This window comes from Nycticebus coucang, chromosome 18, assembly GCF_027406575.1.
Source record: "Nycticebus coucang isolate mNycCou1 chromosome 18, mNycCou1.pri, whole genome shotgun sequence".
NCBI lineage: Eukaryota > Metazoa > Chordata > Mammalia > Primates > Lorisidae > Nycticebus > Nycticebus coucang.
The window spans coordinates 20,581,249-20,604,491 of record NC_069797.1 but is presented as its reverse complement, the minus strand read 5'-3'; the positions used below and the strand labels follow the sequence as shown (position 1 = coordinate 20,604,491).

The window sequence follows — 23,243 nt, the reverse complement described above, 5'->3', positions numbered from 1 at the left end:
GTGACTTGGGGAACTAGGTCATAAAAGGCCCAGAAGCCTCCTCCTCACTTGCTTGCTGTTTGAGGGAAGCTGCCCCCAGGACACCCAAGCAGCATTTGCAGAAGCCCACGGGGCCAGGTACTGAGGCCTCCTGCTGACAACATGTGGGAGCCAGTATGGCACAGATCCCTCAGCCCTGGTCAAGGCCTGCAGATGATGCAGCTTAACTGAGTCCTGCCTGCACCAGAACTAATTCCTGACCCCCATAAACTGGGACATCAGAAATGTTTTAAGCCTCTAAGTTTTGGGTGCTTTGTTATTCAGAAATAATGACCAATAGAATAAACATTAATGGAAGAAAAATAACAAAATTAAATATATTCTAGGACCTATTATCATAGACTTCAAGGACTATCAAAATACTCAGTCTTTAAAGTTATTTTTTTTTTTTTTTTTTAAAGACTTTAATTTATTTACTTTTTTTTGTTGTTGCAGTTTGGCCAACGCCAGGTTCGAACCCACCATACTTGGTATACGGGGCCAGCACCCTACTCACTGAGCCACAGGATTAGAAGTTTAAAACACACTCAGAAGAGTATACAAATCATATATGGCTAGCAATTTTTTAAAATAAAAATTTAAATATCTACTTTTTTTCTTTTGGAGAGTGATTTTATTATGATTCAGAAATCTGCTAAATTGCCTTGCCCAGTACACACTGATTCTCTCTTGGCACCCACTTGCTGAGACACAGAACTTGAACCTAACCACACAGTCCCTTGAGATTTCACTGAGGGTTTTTCAAATGGTAAGTATCCTGGCTTCTAAGCAGCAATGCTCTTGTCTGAGAAGTAGAAAATTCAAACCAGTTACAATAAAATTAAAAGAATGAAATTTTCAAATGAACAAATACATTAATTTTATCCCAGCCAGTGTTTTCTAACATGAACGAACTAGACGCTGACCCCGAACTGGGCTTTAAGAACCTGCAATTCTTGTTCTGGGGGTCACGCTTCCTTGACCTACCTGTTTAATCAGCAGGCGCTTCTTCTCTTCATTCTGCTCGTCTCGGGTCTGCAAGTCCCTCTCAAACTGGGCCCTCATGGCCTGCATGTTCACCTCCAGGCGGAGCTTGGCATCTTCCGTGGCCTGGAGTTCGTCTTCTAGCTCTTCTAGCTGCGTCCTCATTTCCTCCACTTGCTGCTCTAAGGCCCGTTTGGATTTTTCAAGTTCATGAACCTAAACCAGCAAAGGCACAAGTTATGGACAGCAGCCTTCCTATTTTACAGGCCCACTCATCACATGCTGGCCACTGGGGCCACCCGGGCCAGCCTCCTGACACATCAAGGCTGCTGCTTCTCTTCACTTCAGAGTATAGTTTACAACCACAGGTCTCTAATCATCATCCTGATGACCTTTAAGCTGAGGGATCCTCAGTAAGCCAAAGAACAGTGAAAGCAGAGCAATGGCAGGGACACCTATCTGTCAACCGACTCCTGCCAGCTGTCTGCGTGGAGAAGGCACGACCACGCACCTCTTCTTACCATAGAAAGATCATTTGAATTGAAAATGCATGTGTGGAGACTTCTGAATATTAGTGTGGGCTAAACTAAAAAGAGGATTATCTTCCTTTGGACAAATACCACTTAGCTCTCTGTGCCAAGCACTATGCCTGGTGCTTCCATGTCCTGTCCCATCTGACCCTCATGACAGCCTCTGGAGGTGGCTGAGGTGCTGCTGTCATCCCCTCTGGGTCCTGACTGTGTCAGTTCTCACAGAATGAGCAGAGGGGGACTTAGACAGGCGGGGGGCCCATTTGTAAGCAGTGTCTGGTCCTCAGTAGTCACAAAAGACATGTTTGTAGATGAATACCTGAGTGTTGATTCCAGAGAAAACACGGATCAGGTAATAGGAACTGGAATCAACTGTGGGGTTCTTTCCATTTTGCACGATGTAGTTACATTCATTTCTGCCTCCAGTGGCCTCCTTCTTGTCCAGAGGGCTGGGCCCTGGATGGCACTGGGTCGTAGTAGACTCAGCCAGAAGGTAGGACAGTCTTTTCTCACTTACAATGTAGCTAAATGGCTTTATTCCATGAAAATGAGACCTTACCTTCATAGAGGAATTTCTACTATTCAAAGCAGGTGTAGTAGCCTCATAAAATGGGATAAGCATAATGTCCATTTGACAGATGATGAAACTTAGGCTTAAAAAGTTTAAGCAGCTTCCCATGGTTAGAATGGAAGCTGGTGGGAGAACCAGGCCCAGAACCTCATTTCTGAAAGCCAGGGCTGGGCTCGCTGTGTCATCCTCAACACTTCACATACTAAGGGGGGACGTAAGGGAAATTGAAATCATTGCAGCTGTTGTGGAAGATAACTTGCAATGCAAAGAGGAGCCATGCCACAGCAATTTCCAAACTGCATATGCCCCCCAAACAGCCGAAGCCTTCACAGAAAACAGTGGGGGCTCGCTGGGAAGACCCAGGTCAGAGACAGCTGTGGTTCCCACCTCCTCCCCTCCAGGTCCCCATTCGGTGTTGGAGACAGAGCCTGCGAACCTGGATTGAAGGGGACCCGGTGTTTTATACCTGCTTGTGACTGTAGAACAATGAAACCCTTTTGTTCAAAGGCCTCCCTGCCAGCATACAGGTGGGGACACTTTCACCCCCTCATCACTTGGCAGCGCTGCCGTGAAAGCTCCAAGTTCCCTGTTCATACACAAGCCAAGACACTCCTAGATGGCCTGGCTGTTGGGCTGTGCATTCCCAGGTCCTTCAAGCACTCCCAACCAGTCGCTTGCTCCCTTTTGGAAGGCCCCAAGCCTCAGGGATACTGTCCTTGCCAGAACGTGGGGCCCATTGGCAACTTACGTTCTTTCCCACATCGTCTTTGGAGCTCATCAGGTCCTCCATGTCTGCTCGGAGCTGCTTGCTCTGCCTCTCGAACTCTTCCTTGGCCTCCAGGGCTTCCTCAAGGGCCCGGGACAGGGACAGGGCTTTGGTTTCTTTCTCTCTGGCCTCTGCTTCAGCACGGTCCCGCTCTTCTGCATAGCGAGCAGAGATGTTCTTCTCTTCTGCTAATAGCTAAGCAGAATGGCATAAGAGAATATTAAAAAAAAAAGGTGCATATAAAAATAATAGAAACGGCAGCATAAACTCTTCTTCTTCACTACTTGTCTGTCTTATTACTAAGAATGCTGGTACAATATTATAAGTGTTCTTGTATTTCTTTTTACGTGTTTTACTTGTGATCCTTCTTCCTCAAGCTCCCACGTAGCTAGGACTATAGGTGTGTACCATTGCACTGGGCTAATTTAAACATTTTTTTAATAGACAGGGTCTTACTATGTTGCCCAGGCTGGTCTTGAACTCCCTCAAGTGATCCCCTGTCTCACCTTACCAGAGTGCTGGGAGTACCAGGCATGAGCCACACCACCTGGCCTATATCACTTTTAATCGTCTGTCTTTCTTTATTTTTTAATTGTCTTTAAATAAGAAATGATTATTTTAAATGGAAACAACAAAAGCGAGAGCTCTTTTCCCCCTCTTCCTGCTGGAGGAAACAACGTGTAGCACAGGCCTTGGGTTTTGGAGATGGGACCCGGATGCCCCACCTGATCAAACTTCTTCTGCTTCTTCTCCAAGTTGGAGACGATCTGTCGCTGGTGATCCAAATCCACCATCAGGTCATCAAGCTCCTGCTGCAGTCGGTTCTTGGTCTTCTCCAGCTTGTCATAAGCCAGCGCCTTCTCCTCCAGGCGCTGGCTCAGTGCCTCCATGTCTTTAAGAAGCTTCTTCTTGGCTTCTTCCAAACTTTCAATTGTTCCCAGGTCATCATCTACTTTCTTCTTGGTATCAGTCAACTAGGTTTCGTGCCAGGAAATCAAAAAGATCAACATTAAAGAACTCAATTGGTTTTTCATTTGAAGATTAGAGAAAAACATCTTTTATTTTCAATTATTTTGTGATAAGAAAAACATTTTGATACTGTGCTTTTAAAACAAATGAATGTTAGATTGTAACTTTGTTTCTTTACTAACAGTCTGTAAGATGATTACTGGATTGAAACCCTACACAGCTGACAGGGTCTATTCTAAAGGCTTCCGGCATTATAACCAGCCATCAGCATTGGGTTGGGTCAAAGAAAAAACACAGAACCAGCTTAATTTAATTTAGTACAACCTAATTAACTGCCCCAAATGGAGTTGAAACAGTCACACAGCAGGGACATTAGCTGCTAACTATACACATCCAGGCCACCGCGGCTTCCTAATGAGGACATACACACCTGGGCCTGCAGGGCCAGCACCTGCTTCTCCAGGTTCTTCCTGGCCTCTTCCTCCTCCTCCTGCTGCTCCTGGAGGCTGTTCTTCTCCTCTTCCAGCTGCCGAATCCGACTGCTCAGGTTCAGTTTTTGGCGTGTCTCCTCCTGAAGAAGCTCCTGTTCATTTTTTTAAAAGGTCAATACTTAAGTTAAATACAAATTTGTCACCAAAAAACACCTCTATTAAAAAATTCCTGATATAAACGAGACCCTCAGCATATGAGAAATATCAGTGACACTAACAAACACAGATGATTAAAAAACACACCTGATGACTTCGTCAAAGCTCTTAACATAAGTACTGCTTCAAACTCGCCCTGGACTAACAGTAACAGCGTCCACCCAGGGGCTGGGTGGATGGAGCCTCCCTCCCTGTGTCCCCCATGTCCCCTGTGCCTCATCAGTCACTTGTAGAATCCCTTTCTCTCCACACCCTTCACCCCTATGTTTTGGGCACCTCCAGTTTTGGGCACTGGATTATTTCTCTTTATATTTTCTGCCAGATTAACTTTTCTAAAATGTAAGTGCAAACAAGTCTTTCCTGTTATTTTCAGACTTGAAAACCTCAAAGGCGCGTGCTGTCTATAGCTTTCTGTGATCTGGCCCCTGCCTCCTTTAGTCTTATTAACCCAGGTGTTCCTTGTCATCATAGTATATGCCCCAGTTATACTGAACTTGTCCCCAACAACCTCATTATTCCACTTTCTACTTGTCTGAGAATTTAATCCCGTATCCCCAGCACTTAGCCAAGAACCAGGCAAATAGAAACTTATAAGTGCTTGTAAACTTAATAAAAAGATGCAAAACTTCAAGAAAAATGCCACTTTATTTTCAACTAACTTGTAGCTGACTTGAAAAGATCTTGAATAGACGATTCAATATACACTTTAACAGAATGATGAGCAAGCTTCAACCTATACTCAACCAATACTCCTTTTATAAAATGGAGTATTTCTCTTAGGTCAGCATAATGAAATTTCAACCCCAATAAAACAATCTTATTAAAATGGCCAGGAAGATATGTACTTAGGTAAACCACAGCCCAGGCAGCATGATAAGAGGTGATACAAAAGGTAATTTTGGGATTAGCGTATTTCATGCATTATAGAAACATTAGTTATCATAAAGACCCCTCTGCCCTGGGAAATACCTGTGTATCCTGTAGCTGAGACTCGAGACTAGCTGCATCCTTTGCAAATTTAATACCCTTCTTCTCTGCTTCTTCCAGAAGGGTTGAGACATTATCCAGCTCATTCTGCAAGGAGTACAGGATTAAATTCAACTTAACAGTAAGCAAATAGAAAGGGTCTAGAATCACAGCTTTTAAACAGAACGCTAACAGAGCAGAATTTGGGGAGTGGAGGGAGTGAACCTGAAATTGCCAAAAAGAGGTAAGGGAAGACTTTCCCCACGCAGAGTCTATCACCTGCACACAGTGCTCAAGTCTGCAGGCACAAGTACCTGCCTCCTGCCACAGACACCTGATGCGGTCTCCACCTACTGAAAAGACAGGGTGGTGACAGAGTCCCCACAGGTGGGGTGGGGTGTGTCTCCTGACTGTGGGTTACTATCTTATTTTATTTTTATCCCACAGAGATAAAAAAAATCACACCAATCCTTTGAAAAAGTGACCGCTACTCTATGTGAAGAGGCTGTAAGACCAGCAGTTATTTGATTAAGATGCATTAAGCATATGCTTCCGGGGGCAGGTATAATTCATATTCTTACAGAACTTGAAAACTTCATTAAAGAGACTCAAAGAAATTTCAATTCTGGTATTCAGTCAGAAGTTCTTTTTTTTTTTTTTTTGAGACAGTTTTTCACTTTGTTACCTTGGGTAAAGTGCCATGTTGTCATAGCTCACAGCAACCTCAAAATCCTGGGCTCAAGTGATTCACTTGCCTCGGCCTCCCAAGTAGCTGGGACTACAGGCGCTGGACACAATGCCTGGCTATTTTTAGAGATGGGGGTCTTGCTCTTGCTCAGGCTGGTCTTGAACTCATGAGCTCAGGCAATCCTCCCGCCTCTGCCTCCCAGAGTGCTAGGATTACAGGCATCAGCCACCGTGTGTGGCCAGTCAGAAGTTCTTAAGCTTTTAAAAATCTATTATAAATTCATCATGAATATTTAAGTTATTTTTTTTTTTTTTGCAGTTTTTGGCAGGGGCTGGGCTTGAACCTGCTACCTCCAGCATGAGGCTGGTGCCTTACTCCTTTGAGCCACAGGCACTGCCCTAAGCTATTTCTTATGATCAGATTTCATGAATGATGTGGTAATATTTTTTCCTCTTTTGCCTCCTTAGTTAATGGTAGCTCTAAAATGTTTTCTAAAAACATCTTCATGGTATAAAATGTTTTATAATATTTTGTGAGGACAGTGGGTATTAGAGTCCGAGGGACCCAGAAGGGACAGCAGGGCACCCTTGGTTCCAAGGGAAAGGTGTCTGTTCCACAAGGTCATGACGTTCCATTCTCACTCTGTTTAGCAACACCCTTTACTGAGCTCACACTTCATCAGTCTTGGGAACAGAATGGTGCACAGGGTTTTGGAGTCAAGGGGGACCTCCTGTCTTCAACTCCAGTGCTATACAACACTGGCAGGTAAATCACCAGAGGGGGCAAGATCCTTAGCTTCTTTGAGTCTCAGAGTCCTCACCTGTCAGATGGGGATGACTCAGAAAGGGCACGTGGGGCAAGGGCCTGAGGAAGCCAGGCTGCAGCATCCCAGTGGGGAACAACACAGGCAGAAGCACGGGGCCCAGGACCTGGTACTACCTCACCACCCCACCGTATGCAGATTTCATAATGCTGTTTCTGAGATCTTCCCTTTTAGGAATATCTTTCCAGGTTAGTGAGAGCACACATACACAAAATACTTCAGTATATCCATCTGTGTTAACCTAGCAGGCCCGAGACTGCTGTCCTTGGAAAGGCCTGCCTGCAATGGTATCCACTGGCTGGTGTCCGGGAACTTAGATTTTGAAAGGGCTCCCACCATTCCCTAAACAGAAAGAGGGGCTCACTGTGCCTAAGCTACTTGTGCAAACACTGGTTTATGCTGAATACCTGCTTTCCTTCTGGGTGGTCTGGACTTTTGGCACATACCAGGCAGAAAGTGCTTACATGGTCATCCCCATTAGACTCTTGGCACTGTGTCTCTAATGAGCTTCTTGGGAGACAGCATTTCACATGCACTGTCATGACTGGTTGCTGGAGGAATTAAGTGCAGCCTGTGTGACTCCACTGGGGGAGAATGGGACGCTGCAGCCCGGCTTCCTCAGGCCCTTGCCCCAGGCGTCCTTTCTGAACCTTTGCAGACTTTGCTTTGTATCTGTTCACTAAGTAAACCAACACTGTGTGTAGGGCTATAGCTCAGTCCTGGGCTCGGACACAACACAGTTCTGTAATGTTTCTTCCATGCAGCAATACATAATGTTCATCTTTTCTTACCAATAAATATTTGACTGTACCTTTTGTTGGTTCCAAGTCCATTATTAGAGATTAAAGTAATTTTTAATTACAGTGAGCCCTCATTCATAACCATACATTCCACATTTGTGGATTCAACCAACCAAGGCTCAAAAATATTCAGAAAAAAAAATTTCATCTGTGCTGAACATGTAGAGACTTTTGGTTATTATTCCCTAAACAATATAGTATAATGACTATCCAGATAGCATTTACATTGTGCTAAGTATTCTAAGTAATCTAGAGACAATTTAAAGTATACAGAAGGATATGCATAAATGTAAACACTACATTTTATATCAGGGACTTGAGCGTCTGCAGATTGTGTTATCTGCAGGAGATCCTGGCCCAGGACCCCATGGATACTGAGGAATGACTGCCCTGCTTTCACACCCTTCTACGATGAACGGTCTCAGAGCTGAATCTGTGTAACATCCTTAAGTTACTGTCCTGGGATAAATGACTAGACAGACTTACTGGGTCCAAGGGTAGTCATAGTCTTAAGGCTCGTGATACAAAATTATCAAACTGTCCTGTAGAAAAGGTTGTACTAATTTATACTTCAATCAGCAATGCATAAAAAATTCAATTTCCTCACATCTCCCCTAATACTAGGTATAATCTTTTTTGCCCATTGTTCCCATTCTCTTATTAGACTAATGGAGAAGTCGAAGTCGTGCTTAAAACCATTCAAAGATCAGATGTATTGCCTTGTGATGGTGATCTTCAGGCATTTCACGGCGCCAGAGGGGTGAGATGGGCAAAGTATGGGTTTGTCACGGCAGGCTGTGTCCCGGTCGAGTTTCCCGCCTTACCTGCAGCTTACTTGCTTTCTCGGCAAGCTCCACCCTCAGCCTGTCGCCTTCAGAGACCTTGGCATGCAGCTCCTGGACCTGCGCATCCAGCTTTTTCCTTTTGTGCTCAGACTCAGCCTTGACCTGCTGCAGCACCTTCACCTCGCACGCCAGCTCCTTGTTATCTGTCTCCAGGCCCTGCTTGTTCTTTTCCAGATTTGCTTTGAACTAGGAGAGGGAAGGGAAAAATAATTTACTGGTTATTTCACTATCTCCAGGAGAAGCACTGTTTTCTGTATCCACAGAATTGTGCCTGGCATTGAATAAACGAATGAAGACGTTTGTGGTTCTGAGTGTGGAGATTTCTATGTGAGGAACACATCTGTACGTGGTGCTCTGGGCAGTAAATGTAGGGACATCTCACCTCAGGGACTGGATGGAGTGGCCTGGGGTGGTTACATGGAGCTCCGGTGCCAGACTCCTGGCTTCACTACTTTCCTACTACCTACGTGATCTGGCTTAGTTACCTAAACGCTGTTTGGCCTCAGTTTCCTTAGCCTAGAAATGAAAATCAGGCTATGCCACAGGGTTGTAATCAAAGGCAATCCCTATATGGTACTTAGCCAGAGCCTGACACATACTAATGGAAATGTCCAGTAACTCTTAATATTGTCATTGTATAAATTAAAAGGTGGCATGTGCTGGGCAGAGGAGAAAAATGGGGAAATGAGAGCAAGAGCAAAGGCACGGAGGAAAAGATGACCACGGGAAGGATGAGGGAGAAGACGGCCGGCAGAGGAGGGTGGTCTGAGCGAGGGCACCCGGGCCGGCATTTCAGCAGAACGGACACACAGAGGGAATGATGGCGTGAGTGGAGGCTGAGAGCGGTCAGAGGCAGGGAGGGACGAACAGAAGGAGCAATAGGACTTGTCACTTACTGGCAGTGGATGAGCAAGAGAATGACTTGAAAACCGCGCAAGGTGCTGGGAGAATGATGACACCAGTGAAGGGGACATGGGGAGGGACGTGTGATTTGAGATGAAGGTGGACGCCGCACAGTTGCGTCTGGCTCTTCTACGCGTAAGTAGGTGCTTTCAAATGCAGCTCCTACTTGAGGAGCAGTGGGTCCCCCTCAGCCCATCACAAAGTTGTACAAAGCCGGGAAGTTTCAATGGGAAGGCCAGGGAGGATGGAAGCCTGTCTGATGATGATGCCCCCGCATCCTGGGCACACAGCTGGGTCTCCTTACCCTTTTAGCCTGTTCCAGTTGCTCCGAGAGCTCCTCCAGGGCTGTTGCGTGCCTTTGCCTCATGTCTTGGATTTGAGCTTCATGGTTTTTAGTTTCTTCCTCGAGAGCCTTCTTCAGCTCGGCCACTTCTTGTTCACGTTTTGTACTAGAGAAACATATTTTTTAATAAAGAAGTTGAGAATTAGCCAACTGATTAACATTTTGTTCTTAAAAAAGTTTTTGCTTTAAACATCACATAATCCCTTTGCCACACATTTGACATGCTATTTTCTAGTGGGCCAGCATGTTCATTATTGTGATATCAGAAATCCTTCTACAGCAGTGCAATTTCCATTCCACACCCAACTTAAAAATGGGACACAGCATGATAATTGCTACAGGCCTTCAAGCTGTTCTGGGTAGTCTGGTTTCACTGTAGGTCAGTAATTGATTAACAAAAGATGCCAAACTGCCTGCCATGGTCTCAGTAGACTTTAATAAAACCAGAAAAAGGTAAATTCTGAAGAGGCTTTCAGAAATGAAGGGGTGGCAAAGGTCAAACTAGTCAGGATCTTGCACTGAAACAAAACCAAGATTTTTTTCTCATCATTCGTGTGAAGAAGCTGTGATTAATTAACATACTCCCCAAACCCTATCACCTATCAGGATAGGGTTTAAGATTGGGGATGAGGCATCACCTTTTGCAAGGACAGGAAAATTAGAAGGCAGGTTGAGGGGTGACTCTCCTGGTTCAGAAAAAGGTCTCTGGTGTTGGATGTAAGAACCCAGGAGGTGTAAGATCACAATATTTGAACGTTCTGAGATAAGGTTTTATCTAACTTGCACATAGAGTGTCAAGATTACAATAGTATTAAATATCTTTACGTGGTTTTCAAATGTTTTTGCAATTGGCTGTAATGTGTAGAATAACTAAAATTATTTCACTATCTAGACTAGAATACGCTCTTTGTGGCAATTCACTCTTCAAATCTGTCAGTCTGAGTGCCATGTTTGAGCATACCATTTGATAAAGACTGATCTAGTCTTACCACTCCTGCTAAGACCTATGTTAACACCATTTAATGAACTGTAACCTTTCAATAATCCTGAAGCACATGGCTGGCAAACTTGCTCTGTACTTTAAAAACATATAACCAGGGACTGTCACAGGGATCCGGCGTGGATACACTTTCCCTCTTTACCAGCGGGGTAATGAGATTCAGAGGCACGGAGATCACGGTGAGGAGAGGCTCCATGGGGTGCCAGCTCTGTGGTCACATGCCGCCCAGCCCCAAGGAATCACTGCAGATTCTTTGTGGCCCATCCTAGCACAGCTATAACCTCTATTAGCTTGGCCAGAGGTCAAAGGTACCTGGTCTGGTCTAGTCCTCTGCAAGTTTTCCATCAAGGTTATTTCATTTCTAGTGGCCAGTACTTTCATTTATCAGACTTCAACACAATCACCCAATCTCTCCAACTATCAGCTCATCCTCTTTTGAGTGAATAGTTTTGTTTTGTTTTCCTAATCCCTTTTTGAATCCAAAAGTCAAAGGAACCCTTCACCTTCCTAGGGTGAACAACTCAGTTCCCTTAAGTCTTTCACTGTTGAGTCCTCAAGAGAGTTAAAATGCCAGTCTGAAGAAGAGAATTTGACTTGCTGAGGACTGTCACTTTTCTACTTATCAGGCAATGGACAACTCAGGGAAGAATCAGCAGCTAGTCGGGGAGGTGTGAGCTCTCTCATAGTCCTCAGCAAGACGGTCATGCACATTTGAGCTGTGTCAATCTAAATTCTTCACAAAACAGAATCAATGCGTACAGTGGAGCACATACATGGTTTTAATAAATGTGCCCATATCATGTGTATTCTTTCTTTAGCAAGAGTTGAATGGGAAAAATAAAATGATTAGAGACCTTTCCTCTTTTCCTTTTTTTCCTTTTAAGAGATGGGAACCTTGCTTGGTTGCCCAGGTTGGAGTGCAGTGACATCATCATACCTCACTGTAGCCTTAAGCTCTTCAGCTCAAGTAATCTTTCTGCCTCAGCCTCCCAAGTAGGTGGGACTACAGCTGCATGCCACCATGCCTGGATAATATTTTTTCTTTTTGTAGAGATGGGATCTCACTATCTCCGAACTCCTGGGCTAAAACAACCCTCTAGCCAAAGTGCTGTGAGCCACTGTGCCCAGCCTAGAGCCTTTCTTTCTAATGCAATCAAAACTCCGGCTGAAGAGTGGAGATTCCAATGAAGTCTAGTTCAATGGTTTCCAGATTCTAAAAAGGCAGATCTTTTAATGAGAAGGGCCAGGACTTTAAAGTGCTAGAAGCAGTTACTCCGCTGAGGTGAGGTAGGAAACTTCTAACGCTGCCTGGCTGGGATGGGCTCCAACAAAGACAGGTGGAAAATAAAAACCAACAGGCTCTGTATTCCTGTTATAGCTGTCCACATTCGTGGCCCAAATCCTGGACCCAGGATTTTTACCCAACACCCACAGTCCGGCCCCAGTCCTGCTGCTCTACTGAGCTGACCTGCCTTGTAGACACTGTGACATCCAAGTGGCCCGGTCTCCAGCTACTTACTGAGGGGACTCCTTGCTCCCTGGGAGCAGCATCCCTCCTGGCTGCTCTAGGTCACTTCCTGCCTCTCCGACCGTACCCGTCTTCTCGGAGGATTCCTTCGGTCTTTCCTGCTTTCTTCTTGGCCTACCAACCTCCCCACAGTGACAGGGTACTCTTCCCATCACTCGCACTCTGGAGAGCTGACAGGAATTCAGGGGTCTGTGTGTGCACGCGAGAGTATATGCACAGGCATGCACACACATACATATGCAGCCAGCCAAATCTACAGCGGAGGCAGTGAGGGGGTGGACCTCAGGCACCACGCAGTCTGAGTCCAGGGAAAGTTGCTGATGGCCTCTGACAAGACAGCAACCCGGAGCATCTCCCACGGCTTCTCTCCACACTCAGCCGCCGAGGAGTCAGCTACGTGCCAGTGAGAGCCACAGGCTGCCCTGTACACGCCGCTCATCGGCTCACTGCAGCACTCCCTGCAGCTGTCTGCAGGCTGCCACACCGCAGCTCTCTGCCTGGGAGCCTTCCCCGGCTGTCCTCGCCCAGGCCTGCCACTTTCTTCATGCCGCATCTGGCCGTCGGGTCCTGACATACTGCATGTGCCACAGCACAACGCACACCCCGACACCTGCACCCACCGCCCTTCTTTTCCCTTCTGAGTGCAGCCCTCCCTTCTTGTCTGTTGCCTGCGTGGCTCACGCCGCCTGGCTCTGACCTCCCACACGTCTCCTCCTGCTGCTGTGTGCGTCCCATCACCCCCACCCCCGTCCTGTCTGCCTCTGACTCTTCCGTGTGTAGCTGTCCTGTGGCTAACCACAGATTTCCCACCACATCTTACCCTTACCTCTCAGCCTGCTGGTCCATACACACATGCCCATACAGGTATTTCTACCCGTAGGTGGGTCTGTGCTAACCATAGAAATTCATCACCCCCCCACCTGGTGTGATAAAGAAAAACACGCCACCTCCCAAAGATGGCAGGCTCACCCGAGTGTTCTGTACGGCCCGGGGGAGAGGGTGGCAGGCACCATGCACCGTGCTCCCGGCCCACTCACCGTAGCTCCTGCTGGGCTGCTGTGGTATCCAGAGTGTCCTCCAGCTCTGTTTTCAGAGCTTCCAGCTCCTCACTCAAGTCTCTTTTCTGCTTTTCTGCCTTGTTCCGCGAAGCCTTCTCAGATTCAAAGTCTTCTTGAAGTTCAGCGATCTGCGCTTGCAGCTCTCGCACAACTTTAAGCGCATTGTTCTTATGGAGTGTTTCATCATCACCTCTGTTAAAACATCGGGACACGGCAGACTCAGAGATAGCGCACAGATGCTTGTTTTTCAGGCAAACCAGCCCCTGAATACCATTCTTTGAGGAGACCATGGTTACACAACCCTCTTCCTGGGTCCAAGGTGAGTATGGGCACTTGGGGCCTGCTGGGGCAGGTAGGAGGTCCTCAGGTAAGTGACTTGCTGAAGGCCCCAAAGCTAGTAGTGGCAGAGCCAGAACCAGAACCCCAACAGCTATCATTTCCTGGCAAAAGGTGGGACAATCTCACTTTAACCACTTCACTTCCTCTGAAAAAAATGTCACCATAGCTCAAGTGCTGCTGAGGGAAGCAGTCTAGCCTGTCACCCTGGTACCCATCCTGCAGTGCACCAGCAGATTCCAAGATGCTCAAGGAACACAGCAAAAGAGCTGTGTCACCTCATCCCTGCTACTTTCATCCTTTCCACAGTGCAGCTTTTTGCTTATACCTTTGGTTTAAAATGTTGGTAAATGTTCTCATTGGGAATAGCTGGGATATTTGAGGTAAGAGATTTTTGTCACAAGATTTTCTTGACTGTAACACATAAATTAAATACCATATTATAACTATGTGGCCAGTTGTCCTTTATAAAGAAATAAAACATCTGGGCGGCGCCTGTGGCTCAGTCGGTAGGGCGTCGGCCCCATATGCCGAGGTTGGCGGGTTCAAACCTGGCCCCGGCCAAACGGCAACCAAAAAAATAGCCGGATGTTGTGGCGGGCGCCTGTAGTCCCAGCTACTCGGGAGGCTGAGGCAAGAGAATCGCTTAAGCCCAGGAGTTGGAGGTTGCTGTGAGCTGTGTGAGGCCACGGCACTCTACCGAGGGCCATAAGGTGAGACCCTGTCTCTACAAAAAAAAAAAAAAAAAGAAATAAAACATCAGATATAAATATATTTACTCTATATGATTTGCATTCTAAAACCGAATGGTTTAGAACCAAATATCAGACCATGCTGTAAGTGGAGAAGCATCATTTCTGAAAGTGACTTCCTCTAAAGTTCCAAAACTTACTGAAGTTCATCTGGAATTGACAGAAACCAAAATACTGACATGGTAAAATGATTTGTTCTGGTGTGAATCTCCCAGGATGTCACGAGATGACGAATCATTTCTAAGCCTAACTGTTGAGAATGGCTTATGAGACTTTCCTGCTGCCCCGACACTAATGAGGTCCTTGTGGTTCTCCATCCCCTCACGTCAGACACCTGACAGCAGGTAAACCCATCACACTCTGCCCGGGTTTTCAGATGTGCCCAGATGTGAGAAGGCCTGTTGAAACTAACCCCCGTGGGGACCCCAGCGACACAGCCACGCGGCCGCTGACCTGGCCAGTGCTCCCTGCAGCTCCTCCTCCTTCTTGGCCAGCTGGAGTTTGAGCTCATCGATCTGCGCTTGCAGCTCAGCTAGCTGGTCCTGCAGGTCGGTCGTCTCACCGTCCAGTTTCCTTTTGGCCTTTTCCAGTTCCTGACGAGTCTTCTCTTCCTTCTTTAAGCGTTCTTTAAGGCAAATTTAAAAAGCTCTTCAGCACACTGAGTGACACCATACCTATAAACTCAAAATTAAACCCATGAAAGCTGAAAAGCCATTTTATTCAAAAGCACATCACTGTGTCAACTGCTCGGTCATTTGAAACTCACCAAGGTCAACTAGAAGGGAAGATAAATTAGTGTGAGGATGGAATTTTAAGGGAGAAAACGGGCTGTCTACAGATGTCCTGCCATGGGAAGTGAAGCTACTCTGTGAGAGCTGAAGGGATCTGGGACCTTTCAGGTCAAACTCATCTTTGTGCCCGAGTCTAGAAAGCGGCCTGCAGGTGCCAGGGCAGTGCTCCCAGCTGCCTCTCACCCACGCCCCTCGTAATGGGAACCCCTGGTTTGAACTGAGAAGACTGCCTTCCCGAGCGCTGGGGGCAGAGAGGGCCCCGCCTCTTTTCTGCTCTCTCCCCTACAGTTCTACAGTGATTCCTTTTTAGCACTCGTGATCCGTTCCTTTCAAATGCTTTCCTCACAACCTGCATGCTTTTGTGTTCCCTAGCAGGAACCAGTCTGCTGCAAGCATGAGACTGAGGGTCACAGGCTGATCAGACAGGCAAGAAAAAACAGGCCCATCAGCTTAAGGGCACGGCACTTCCTTAGCAGAACGGCCATATACTAGTAAAAATAGTTTATGAAAAAGACTATACACTGCCATTCCCTGTTTGTCTACATTAAATAAAGAAACAAAAAGTGTACAGGAAGAGTGGGCACGGCCCTGCAGGTGCCTGTGCAGAGCTACCTGACATCAGCCAGCCCCTCCTCCCTCTGCTGATGATGCAGTTGCTAGCTATTGGTCCCAGGGAAGGTTCTGTGTGCTCTTTCCAACTCTCACCCTCTTTTCTTATTTCTTTTGCAGAAGTCCTAATGTCCTAGGATTTTCTGACATTACCTTTGTCAGTGGAGTGAGATACTGTTGCCCTCAGCAGTATCTCCTCTGTCCCTGCAAGCTTTTATGTCACTGGCCAGTCCCTTTGAGAGGTGAAACTAAACACTATATTGCATCTTTCCATTAAACACTAAGGCTTCAGAGCCTGTAGCTCAAGCGGCTAAGGCTCCAGCCACATACACCAGAGCTGGCGGGTTCAAATCCAGCTCGGGCCTGCCAAACAACAATGAAAACTACAACCAAAAAGCAGCTGGGCATTGTGGTGGGTGCCTGTAGTCCCAGCTACTTGGGAGGTTGAGGCAAGAGACTTGCTTAAGCCCAAGAATTGGAGGTTGCTGTGAGCTGTGATGCCAAGCACTCTACTGGGGCGACACAGTGAGACCCTGTCTCAAAAAGAAAAAAAAAAAAAAACATTAACAAAGTCCAAATGGTCTGCAGCATCCAAACTTAATTTAGAGGGCACCCAACCATGCCCACCCAAAGGGCGATATCTTTTACCTTAGTACCAAACTTTAAAAAGTAAAACCATTTTAAGCCATTCCATCATAAATACTATGTGAGCAGGCAATACAAAATAACTTACAGGAGACCAATTTTATTTTATTTTATTTATTTTTATTATTTTTTTTGAGACAGAGCCTCAAGCTGTTGCCCTGGGTAGAGTGCCGTGGCATCACAGCTCACAGCAACCTCCAACTCGTGGGCTCAAGTGATTCTCCTGCCTCCACCTCCCAAGTAGCTGGGACTACAGATGCCCACCACAACGCCCAGCTATTGTTTTGGTTGCAGCCGTCATTGTTGTTTGGTGGGCCCAGGCTGGATTCAAACCCGCCAGCTCAGGTGTATGTGGCTGGCGCCTTAGCTGCTTGAGTCACAGGCGCGGAGCCAGGAGACCAATTTTAATAAGTGAACCCCAAATGAAGGCCATTATTATTAGTAATCACCATGTACACCATTTCCTATTCTTATACACTCTGATTAAAGTAAAACCTGCAGTCACATGTTCTACTCCTAAGTTTTTCTGGCCCCAAACACTAACCTTCCAAATCCGAAATCATCACTTCTTGCTTATTCCTGATTTTGGCCAAGTTTTTCGCCTTTTCCTCCTCTTCAGCTAGCTGAGAGGAACACTCAGCAATGCGATCTTCCATGAGTTTCTTTTCCTAAATAGAAAAAAATCCGCTTCAGCAAAGGCACTCAAGAGAACGACTCGGTTTGCTATTACTCAGAAAAGTCCATTTTCTTTGACTAGAGAGAAAGTGAGTAATGTTGGCACTGCCTCCCTCCCTCAATGGCTTGTTTGCAGTCATGTGCCCTGTCACAATGTTTTGATCAACTATGGAACACGTACATGATGGCAGTCCCTCCCCTCAGATTATAAAGGAGCCGAAAAACTCCTATTGCCTAGTGCAGTCACAGCCTTGATAACACAGCAGTGCAGTCACATTAAAAAAAATGTAGTGGGCCAGGCGTGGTGGCTCACGCCTGTAGTCCCAGCACTGTGGGAGGCCGAGGCAGGTGGATTGCCTGAGCTCAGAGGTTCGAGACCAGTATGAGCAGCAGTGAGTGAGCCAGAGTAAGACCCCGTCTCTACTAACATCAAAGAGCCGGACGTTGTGGTGGGCGTCTGTAATGCCAGCTACTGGGGAGGCAACGGGAAAGAGCCTCTCCGGAGGAAGAAGAAAATGAACAAAAAAAAAAAGAGAATACTTCAAACAAAGAAGAATGAACAAGCAAGCTGAAATTAAAAATTAAAAAAAAAAAAAAAATGCCGTGTAGCCTAAGTGCACAGTATTTATAAAGTCCAGTGCAGCGATGCCCTAGGCCTTCACATTCACACACCACTCACTCACGACTCACCCAGAGCAACTTCCAGTCCTGCCCCCTCCCATTCATCTAAGTACCCTATATAAGCCGTACTGTTCTTTACCTTTTATCCCACAGTTCTACCGTACCTTTTCCATGTTTAGATAAGTTTAGATCAGTGTTTTTCAACTGTTTTTACCTTACAGCCCACTTGAACTATGTTGATCAAAAAAACAAGGAGTAAAAAAAAGAATATAGTTACTGTCCTTTGAACTTCTTTTGAAAATAATTTAACTAGTGATCTTTTAAAAATTTTCATGGTAAAAAAAAAAAATTTTTCATGGTACACCTAAGATCCTTTTATGGCACACTGGTGGGAAAATCACTGGTTTAGATACATAAATAACATATTTTGCCATCTATAATGCATACTTTTTGTCCAAAGTTTTGAGAGAAAACTAAGAATGTGCATTACACATGGGTAGTACAGCTCTGGAGCAGGAGATCCCAGTGGGCCTCCTGGGGCCACTGTACCCTCCCGCCTGGGCCCATAGGGTGCACAGGGTTCCAGTCTGGGAGGATCTGGGACCTAGTCGGAGCAGCCAGAGGCAGGGCTGGTGAGGCGGGCTGTATGGAGAGGACCATGAGCCATGTGCAGGCCCCAGGGACCCACCTGGCTGCCCACAGGACATGTGGCCTCAGAAGCTCCAGCCCCACTGGCCACATGTGTGGTGGTCTCAGTTGCAGTCCCCGATATGGTGGGGAAGGAAGGACTCCCGAGAGAGGAGGTGCAGCCTTCACAGAGTGAGCGGCTGTAGGAGGGTGGTGTGATCTGCATGTTTACCAGGAGAGTGTTAGCCCTTCCCAAATGTGTCTTGCGTCTATCTTGGCTGAGAGCTGACCGCTTTCTGGAAGGTGTTTTCCTAAAAGTTTGGGCCCAAAATGTGAGTGCATTATACACAGGAGTACATTATAAACGGCAAAATATGGCACTTATCATAGGGTTACAATTGACTACAGTCTTCAGCAGTTTGTAGCCTAGCCACATAACCTAGGCATGGTGGGCTATACCAACCAGGTTTGTCAGTACACCCCATGACAGTTGTACAAGGACGAAACTGGTGGGTAATGGGTTTCTCAGCACGTGTCCTGGTCATTAGTCGTTAAGCAATGTACGACTACACTCCATAGGCAGGAAAGCTCACTCCTCTTCACACCTGCCCTTGGAACTTGGCCCAGATGCCTGTCATTCAGAGTCCCACAACCAGAGTCGGCTGAATTAATCCTTGCACAGATGGAAACAAGTCCTCACTGAATGATCCATGTACACAAAATGCACAAGTTAAAAGTCTAAAAGATTATAAGGATGACTGGGTTTAAAAGACTAAATGATGTCTGTATCTTTAGATTTCTATATAAATAGAGAATTAAAGAGAAAATCAAGTAAATAAACCCCAAATCTGGAGAATTTTCTGTTTGAAGCCTCCTTCAGAGAGCGAATCAACATAGGTATTCTGTTTTCTAAAATCAGCCTTATTATGAAAACAGTCTTACTTTGATAGGGCGGCGCCTGTGGCTCAAAGCGGTAGGGCGCCAGCCCCATATGCCGGAGGTGGTGGGTTCAAACACAGCCCCGGCCAAAAATTGCAAAAAAAAAAAAAAAATAGTCTTACTTTGATAAATTTGGAATTTTGGTCCTCAAGGAGCAGAATTTCCTCTTCCATCTTCTTGATTTTTGCCTCTGCTGTCACCTTTTCCAGTTGCAGCTTCTGCCGAGCCCCTTCCTCCTCGTCCAGCTGCTCTTCCAGGTCCTGGTGAAGAGTAATAGTCAGTCCCCTGCTTCCTCCATGAGATGCGAACACACATCCACAGACACAGGAATGCCTTAAAATGGCATACTAACTTTTGATTTTCAACATGGCAAGAATATTTTTAAAAATAGGAAATGTGGTTATGTGAATAGACATTTATATTCACTATAGGCTAAAGTTCAAACTGGGTCAATCCTTCTGGAAGTCAATATGGCAAAGTGTAGCAAACTTTGAAAATGTTTAAATTAGCAATTTCAGGAAATTGTCACAGATGTGATTTACATAAAAGACATATAGTGAAGAGTGATTTATAATATTGAGTAACTATGCACATGCTACAAAAAGGTCTTGATAATTAAATGTTGGAATAACAGGGCAGTGCCTATGGCTTAGCGTGTAGGGCGCCAGCCTCATATACCGAGGGTGGCAGGCAGGTTTGAACCCGGCCTCGGCCAAATTGCTACAAAAAAATAGCCAGGTGTTGTGTGTGTGTGTGGGGGGGCCTGTAGTCCCAGCTACTTGGGAGGCTGACACAAGAGAATTCCCTAAGCTCTAGAGCTGGAGGTTGCTGTGAGCTGTGATGCCACAGGACTCTACTGAAGGTGACAGTGAGACTCTGTCTCTCTAAAAAAAAAAAAAAAAAAAAAAAGTTGGAATAACATACAGTAATTAAAATTCATATTGTCAAATAAAATTAGCAACACAGGGAAATATGAATAATATATCAAAGCTACATCAAATGCAAATGCAATTTAGTTGAATTAAACTGTAATGTTCAGCTGAGGAGGAGAGAAAAAGGACATGAAAAGAATTTAAACAGTGCAGGTCAGAGAGATATGAATAGTTTTGGTTCTAGCGTGCCTTTCACAACAAGAGTATGTTAGTCAACTAGATGGGAGTCCAGCATTTACACTTATTTTTGCTGTAACATGCAGACATTTATTTCATACCCTACATTATTGTTTGTGATAACCATATATTACTGAATGGGATTGTACATACAAGTCGATGTATGACCAATTTAAGAAACTTTTCAAGAGTAGCGTTGGCTAAGTAATTTACTCAATTTAATTTTAGAATGAAATCCTTGCAAAAGGTGAACATTTTATTTTGAAAAGCTTCAAACATACAGCTAGCATAATGAACCCTGAATGTAAGCACCGCCTCGGCCTTAACAAGCATCAGCTTACAGCCAATTGCATTTCATCTCTATCTCCACCTTCTCCTTTCTCCCCACTGGGTTACTTTCAAACAAATCCCAGACATCATATTTTATTTGTAAAATCTTCAGGCCATATCCATAAAAAAATAAAGACCATTGAAAAAATAATTTGTTCATAAATCAGTGTCCAAGTTGTGATTGTTATGTCTCTTAGGACTTTTTTAACGGTCTAGGTTTCTCTATACTTCTTTTTCTTCCTTCTCTCTCACTATTGATTGTTTTAAAAAACCAGGCTATTTGTCTTATTCCCTACAGGGTGGATTTTGCTAATTGCAGCCCTGAACTGCACACTCATAAGGTGACAAAAGCAAGTAATATAACAGTATGCTCAGTATAATTTCAGTTGATTAAAGGACCTATGTATATGTTTAAAATAATTCAAGAAAAAGTAATAGAGTTCATGGGTATGACAGCTGGAAGGAAACTCTTTAAGTACTTATTCTTGTGAATTCTCTAGGTTTTGTACCATAATTGTTAATATTAAAATCAAGAAATTAATCTTAAAAACCAAGCCTAACCAGAAAATAACCCTAGTAAGTAGTTCTAATTGAATAGGGAGCAGATCAGAAATCTCTGTAAGTATCATAGGCCAAAAAAAGGGGCAAGGGACAATAAGATTAGGTCTTCCTATGGGCCATGAAGTTAATACAAAACCTCTAATAGTCTATAAGAGGAAAAAAAATTAATACTCAATTATTTAATAATATCATAAATATTATAAGAATGTATTTGAATGAATTTCCATGTCACAAAAAAGAGACAATCAATTATGATAGTGCAAAAATTTAGAAGTTTGAAAGAATCTGGTAAAAGAATGGCAAGATAGTTTTTAAAAAGCTGAAAAAAACCAACCTATTTCTACAAAGACATATTTGTTTTCTAAAGTAAAGAAACACAAGAAACACAAATACTTCACATAATGTTAAGACTTAGAGTTTAAAAAAAATTGGTTGGGGAGGGCGGTGCCTGTGGCTCAGTGAGTAGGGCGCTGGCCCCATATGCCGAGGGTGGTGGGTTCAAACCCAGCCCCGGCCAAACTAACAAAAAATAGCCGGGCGTTGTGGCGGACGCCTGTGGTCCCAGCTGCTTGGGAGGCTGAGGCAAGAGAATCGCGTAAGCCCAAGAGTTAGAGGTTGCTGTGAGCCGTGTGACGCCAGGGCACTCTACCTGAGGGCGGTACAGTGAGACTCTGTCTCTACAAAAAAAAAAAAAAAAATTTGGTTGGGGAGACTGAAGATGAATTTGGTCCTTATCCTACATGAGTAAAATATTATTGAAATGAACATATGCTCTTTAACAAAGAGAAAAGAAAATCAAAACCTTTGATAATACCATCTCTGATACCATGCTGTTGGTGAAGAGTCTTCTAGATCTCCTGGGTATTCCCATATAAAATCATACATATAAATTTTATAAGTTATATAAATAGTTTCGATGAGATCTTACTGTGTACACACTATTTTGCAACTCTCTTTATTAATATATTATGACTAGCCATGAAAATGAACATCTTTTTATTTTTACCTGTACAGTATTACCTGCTTTAACGATATTCCAAATAATTGCATGGCTTCCATTTGTTTATCTTTTGAATGAAGTCCTAAATTTAGAATCGCTGGATTAAAGAGTATGCACTTTCTACAGCCTTTGTGATATTCTCCTCCAAACCTATTATAGGATGTCTAAATGCTGTTTTGTGTTGAAAAATGAAAGAAAGGTGTCTGGATGCTTTATTGCATGAGATATTCACTAAGGATGGTAACTTTTGTGGTTTTGGCTAATGTCTGAATTATCTGTACTTTGCAAAGTTGAAGGGTGAGAAAAGTTATGAAGGGAGAGGCACAGAATAAAGTCTGGTACTGGATCCATGAAGCAACGATGGCCGATCCTGACACTGATTAGGAAAGATTAGATACAGACAGCAGACAGAGGCAACATGTCCCAGGACATGGACGAAGAACTGTTGTCCATGCCATTTTTCTGGGTATTTAAAAATGTGTACAGTTGGTGCTTTTGAAAGTTTAACTTGTATTTCAAAAGGAAAATAAGCCTCAGGGAAGGGCTAATTTTTAAAAATTCTGATCCTTAGCCACCTCCTATGTCAGTGTGAAGCATTTTTTATGGACCAAACCACTTAGTAGATGCCTATCTAATGAATGGAGTAAGTGATGGCATTATTAATGACAATACAGACAGCAAGTTAGGTCATCTGAGAATGCTACTGGCCCTGGGAGGTTTCTGACTTTGAATCTCTTTGAAAACTGTAAGATGTTACATCAGAACATAAAAAAGATTCCTATTCAACATAATAAATCTATGTTCAAAGG

The 23,243-nt window shown here is 44.7% G+C and overlaps 1 protein-coding gene across 5 annotated transcripts in view; it reads right to left on the bottom strand.

Annotated features, from left to right (window-relative positions):
- Window positions 1–23,243, bottom strand: part of MYH10 (myosin heavy chain 10) — a 161,011-nt gene that overhangs the window by 15,527 nt on the left and 122,241 nt on the right. For all 5 annotated transcript variants that reach the window (XM_053570507.1, XM_053570508.1, XM_053570509.1 and 2 more), the window contains 11 exons: window positions 19,557–19,694; window positions 17,117–17,240; window positions 14,981–15,152; window positions 13,419–13,631; window positions 9,815–9,959; window positions 8,587–8,793; window positions 5,455–5,559; window positions 4,269–4,421; window positions 3,595–3,843; window positions 2,852–3,064; window positions 1,006–1,218 (listed from right to left, as the gene is read on the bottom strand). In XM_053570507.1, coding sequence (XP_053426482.1) covers window positions 1,006–1,218; window positions 2,852–3,064; window positions 3,595–3,843; window positions 4,269–4,421; window positions 5,455–5,559; window positions 8,587–8,793; window positions 9,815–9,959; window positions 13,419–13,631; window positions 14,981–15,152; window positions 17,117–17,240; window positions 19,557–19,694 — 1,932 coding nt within the window. The remainder of the gene's footprint in view (window positions 1–1,005; window positions 1,219–2,851; window positions 3,065–3,594; window positions 3,844–4,268; window positions 4,422–5,454; window positions 5,560–8,586; window positions 8,794–9,814; window positions 9,960–13,418; window positions 13,632–14,980; window positions 15,153–17,116; window positions 17,241–19,556; window positions 19,695–23,243) is intronic.